This window comes from Synchiropus splendidus, chromosome 15 (genome assembly GCF_027744825.2).
Source record: "Synchiropus splendidus isolate RoL2022-P1 chromosome 15, RoL_Sspl_1.0, whole genome shotgun sequence".
Lineage (NCBI taxonomy): Eukaryota > Metazoa > Chordata > Actinopteri > Syngnathiformes > Callionymidae > Synchiropus > Synchiropus splendidus.
This window is the reverse complement of record NC_071348.1, coordinates 6723658-6728618: the sequence shown is the minus strand read 5'-3', so window position 1 is coordinate 6728618 and position 4961 is coordinate 6723658. Positions and strand designations below refer to the sequence as shown.

Sequence of the window (4961 nt, the reverse complement as noted above, 5' to 3'; positions counted from 1 at the left end):
ACACAAACAAATAAGCAGTCGCAAATATAAAAGCTCAATCACTAGATGGTGAACCCATTAGCACATACACACATTATATATATATATATATATATATATATATATATATATATATATATATATATATATATATATATATATATATATATATATATATATATATATATATATATATATATTTGTGGGAAGCGCTGGCCACTCGAGATGCCAGGCGACGTGTGTGCGACCACCAGGCTGAATGTCTCAACATGCGTCTCAATTCCTCACTTAGGTTTCCGTTTCATTTATGCAGCCTTGATGCATCATATCCGGAGCTAATCCCCAGAACAGCCTCTTGTCGTTCACTTGACTTTGTTGTCAAGAGCCTTGTTCGCAGGAATGTGTCCCCCTGAACACCAACTCTCGCAGGTACGTGTCTCACGAGTGCTTCATTCACCAGGAGGGTTGTTCAGAAGAGCCGCTCTGGACCGTGGTCTTGGTCAAATTACTTCATCAGCTGTGCTCCGTCATCCGCTGTTAGTAGTCCTGCTGTCGATCTATGATCTGATCATTGCACGAGTTAAGTTATGCCCAAAAGCTGATGTTGTGGATCCATTGATCTTTCCCCACAGAACATGAAGAACCAACGTGTCTGAGGCCTTCTGTCCCCAAAACAACGTCGGTGTTGAGACGTGCTGCAAGTCCTGCAGGACAGATGAACAATATGGACGTGCTCAGACCAGATGGAGGAGTACTTGCCATCATTAGTTTTCATTATCCAAATACAGTATATGACTCAGGCTGGCACCTGAACGCATCATCAGATGAAGCCTTCTGAATCTGACGGCAGAATCCACATCCACTTGTAAATTTTAATGATGAGCATGAAAGTTGTGTTGGTTTTCCTCGGGAGCTTTAAATATTTAAGAGCCGAAGCTGTTGTGGTGATTTGTGCCGAGGTGTAAATGCCACCGTAGAGGGTTGCAGTTGTGTTTGCGCGCGTGAGTGTGCATGTGTGAGAGAGAGAGTGGTGTGGATGGCCGTGCAGGAGCGCCACATCAATTATGAATTTCCTTCCAGTGCGGAAGGAAACACGAACACAGTTGTTTTCTTGAACCTTTGACTGGAAAACTGTTTCCATGACCACGGTACTTCCTCCAGCTGTCAATCACCACGAGCGTCACACTTCCAAGAAAACGTTTAAGAGTCAGACGAAGCTGCAGTCTGGTCAATAACAAGCTTAATTGGCCGCGATAGATAATAGAGATGATCGATATATAGTTAGATAGCAAACACTAGTGAAGCAGCAGCGCCATCCAGTGGTCCAAATGGAATGACAGTTCTGTTCACACGTGGTCTTGAAATTGACGCCTCTGATTTGATACAATGTGAAGTTGGTTTATGGACACCGAGTGAAGAAACAGTTTTAATTGCCGGCAGTTCCGCCACAGACTCGTCAAGAGCCCGATACAAAAGTAAAAAACCAAGTGAACAACAGAAGCTCGTTAATGCGTTTACTTCTCCCACTACCAAGTTGCGTTTTTAAATCGCTGTCACAGTTCGATCAGACTCCTCTCATATGCCTCAGCTCAGGCAGAAGGACCTGAGAACCGTCTCAAGAGAAAGTTCAGTTGAAGCCTCCCACAGCGATGAGCAGCAGCTCTGCTCCGGGTGTGGATGACCCAACTCCACCGACTCTGACATCATCTTCTTTTATCTTTTTTCCTTCCATATCAGAGTGGGCAGAGCCAATCCACATCTCTAATGCTTCTCACCCAGACTGGACTTGTCCAGCAAAGCGGACTGTCCTTCAGGATTGTGTCCCGGAGCATTAGTTAGAAGATAAATAGCTTGGTGGCGTGACAGTCTGATCAGCTCAACAGAAAGCATTTGCACAAAAGAGAAAAACTTCAGAGACCTACCAACTCAAGAACTGAGATCTGACCTTTGACCTCCAATTTGATTCCTTTTAAATTAATTTGCATGAATTCAACAATCGTTTTGTTGTTGGGTTCATGTCATCTTGTGATGTTCACACTTACATAAGCATCTACAACAGACGCTGTGAAAGTAAGATCCCGCCCACTTTCTGATGATCCAATCAGAACCCGTTATGTGCTGATCCAGAGCCACTCCAAGTTCATCACTTGCAGGGTGACGTGTGACTCTATCAGAGTCACATCTCGTCAGCATGCGGCGGTTTGGCGGGATCGTGACTCCCCACTGCTGTTGACAGGCCGACGACGAGCCGCTCAGCCTGCTCGGTGTCTGCAGAGGAGCTGTTCACTGGTTGGCTGCCAGCTTCAGCAGGTACAGCAGGGTGTTCTGCTGGTTCTTCACTGACCAAAGCGCCACCTGGAGGATCCGACTGCGCTGGATCAACAGGTGGTGATGAACTAGACTGGACAACCACGTTGTCGGACGTTGTCTCTGTGGACGACTGCGGACCAGCTGGTTCTGTCAGGATGTTCCTGGAGATAACTGGAGACAGCAGAAACCAGTCAGGGTTATGATTATAAGTTATGGAAGCTCTTTGTCTCCATCTAGTGGCTGAGGAAGGAGCTAACGAAAGTCCAACCTCCGGTGGGTCTATAGTCGTCATCCACAGTCAGGTCTCGTTTGAAGGGACTGAAGCTCGGCAGAATGATCAACCCAAGAGACACCAGGATGATCTGACCACAGGAGAGCAAGAGGTCAGCAGCAGCTCAAAGTGCGTGACTCTCCACTTCGCTCAACATTCGTACCAGAAGGCAGGTGCTCGTCTGGGCTCCTTTACTGACCGTCTGCTTGATCAGAGACTGAAGTTGTCGCAGCTGAGAGAGCAGGGACCTGAACACAACACAGAGGTCACCAACAGGACTCCGGAACTTTACTTCATCAGAGTGGAAAACTCAGCAGAACTTTGGAGTTTAGGAAGTTTAGAAAGGAGATGTTCCTACATGTTGTGTTTCTCCAGCGTCTCCACCGTGCGCTGAAGCTCCTTGTTCTGAGCCGAGCATGCAGCTGCCCTGTAGACACAAACAGTCTTGAGAAGACGCTCGCCCGGCATCCCCCTTGACGCCTCATGGTCCCACCTGCTCTCTAGCCCGTCGATATATTCCTTCCTCCTCCTTCGGCTGTCCTGAGCCGACTGCTTGTTGCGGATTTTCCTCCGTACTCTTTTCAGGATCCGTTCTTCTGCCTGTGTGCAACAGTGCTGACTGAGTGAACCTGGAGTAACATTGACTTAAGGGACCTCCATTAACCTCACAGAGAGGAGGTCAACTACATCCGGCTGACAACACGGACATTTCGAGGTCTGACCTTGGTGAGAGGCAGGTTGCTGGGCAAAGACACTCCCTCCTGGTTCAGCAGCTTCTGCTCCTCCTCCGTCAGCTGCAGATCTGAGAACGTCTAAAACACCACCAGGGTCAGTCTTCGACGGTCCACACGCCACAGACGGTCCACAAACTCACCAGATCGCAGCTGGAGGGATCCTCGGACGACTGAGACACGCCGCCCCGAGCGGCCGGAGCCAGCGCCAGCTCGTTCACCACACAGGAATCTGTAAGGAGCATCTGAGAGTTCCACTCATCTGGACCAGAGGAGAGAGGAGACCTTAGTGACTGCAAGCTGAAGACCAATGACCGAAACAGAACCTAAAAAAACATTTTTTTTCTGCTGAATTTGGTAAGCTCACCCTCACCGAGCTGTATTGAGATGACGTCCATGTTCTGCTGCCCGGCCTTCACTGATCCGAGGCCGCTGATGTCGTAGACCAGCTGGTAGACGGTGGCAGTGGCGGGCTGGCTCACCACCATGGTGGCAGCTGTGGTCTCAACCGGCTGGTCCTCAGACAGCCCGCTGTCACTCTCTGACGAAGGCTCCGCCAGCGGGCCGCTGGGAAACACCTCATTTGGGTCAACACCGTGAAGAACATCACGGGACTCACTGTCGCTCAGCGTCTGTCGGGGAACAGTGTGTGATCACTGTCTAACTCACTCTCAAGAGGGTGATGAAGAGACTCACACAATCAGGTACTCCACTCCAGTCCTGTAGGGGGAGCTCTGAACTGTGGAAGATCTGATTGTCAGAGGCCACCGGTGCCTCCAGCTGCCAACTACTTGTCACCCCCAGACCGATTTCCTGACCAAGAAATAACTCACAGCTCTCCGCATCCATGTCGAAGCGCAGCTGCTCAGTCTTTTCATGAGAAACACACAATATCAAAATATATCAAATGAAATGGTGCTGTTTACAAACTATTCATCCTTCCCATGTCAGAGAAACTACACCCATGCTATACAAATGTGTGTGAGAATTTGAAATTATAAAATCAGTTAAATGAGTGTAAACAAAATGAAAATGTACGACTAAATAAATTTTAAAAAAGTGCTCTTTAATGACGCCCATGGTGACTGACACTATTCGGGAGAGGCAGGATACACAAGGCAGCAGTGAACAAAGGAGGATATCCTGGTACACACCTACCACACACACACCTACGACACAGAGAGAAACCTGATACGCTGTTCAACACGTTTCTGACAAATAGATTTCCTCAGACTGCAACAGCAAGGAGACTTCAAATAATAATTACTAGCGCAAAGTGGATTGTAAATGTGTTATTAAATCACATCCATAAGTTGACACATTCAACCACAGATCTACTGACATTTAACAGTTTACCAGTAAACATTGCTATTTTAACCGCATTAAATGTTGCAAATGGTATTGATCGGATTCTGTGATTCACTCCTGAACCATTGCTGATTGTACTTATCGAGCCAGGCTGCTGTCAGGAGCCGAACCAGACCGGTCGAGAAAGACTAGATGTTAGGACTACTCACACAGTCGTGGTTCCCGGTGAACTCAGACTGACGGAGACGGATTCTGCATCGTAAACCCGCTATGGGAACAGAGCACGGTACCTCCGGAAACTTTCTGGACCAAAACAAGTCGAGCTGGAGCAGACCCCTTTCTTCTTCTGCTTCTGGGTTTCG

The 4961-nt window shown here is 47.9% G+C and overlaps 1 protein-coding gene across 1 annotated transcript; it reads right to left on the bottom strand.

Moving 5' to 3' along the window:
• Positions 1-1392: 1392 nt before the first annotated feature.
• On the bottom strand, positions 1393-4961 carry creb3l4 (cAMP responsive element binding protein 3-like 4). Its single transcript, XM_053888031.1, has 10 exons — positions 4890-4961; positions 3988-4161; positions 3659-3923; positions 3435-3553; positions 3283-3372; positions 3054-3160; positions 2919-2987; positions 2724-2808; positions 2558-2651; positions 1393-2460 (listed from the first exon to the last, which is right to left on the bottom strand). The coding sequence occupies exons 2-10, from the start codon at positions 4138-4140 to the stop codon at positions 2156-2158; spliced, it is 1287 nt and encodes a 428-aa protein (XP_053744006.1). The 5' UTR covers positions 4141-4161; positions 4890-4961; the 3' UTR covers positions 1393-2155.

Bases quoted from the DNA above. Each gene is read 5' to 3' on its own strand.
- creb3l4 (XM_053888031.1), bottom strand. From the start codon at position 4,140: ATGGATGCGGAGAGCTGTGAGTTATTTCTTGGTCAGGAAATCGGTCTG. The intron at 3,161-3,282 runs GTCAGACCTCGA...TGTTGCACACAG, and splicing joins GCAACCTGCCTCTCACCAAG to GCAGAAGAACGGATCCTGAA. The intron at 2,809-2,918 runs GTAGGAACATCT...TGTTGTGTTCAG, and splicing joins ACGCTGGAGAAACACAACAT to GTCCCTGCTCTCTCAGCTGC.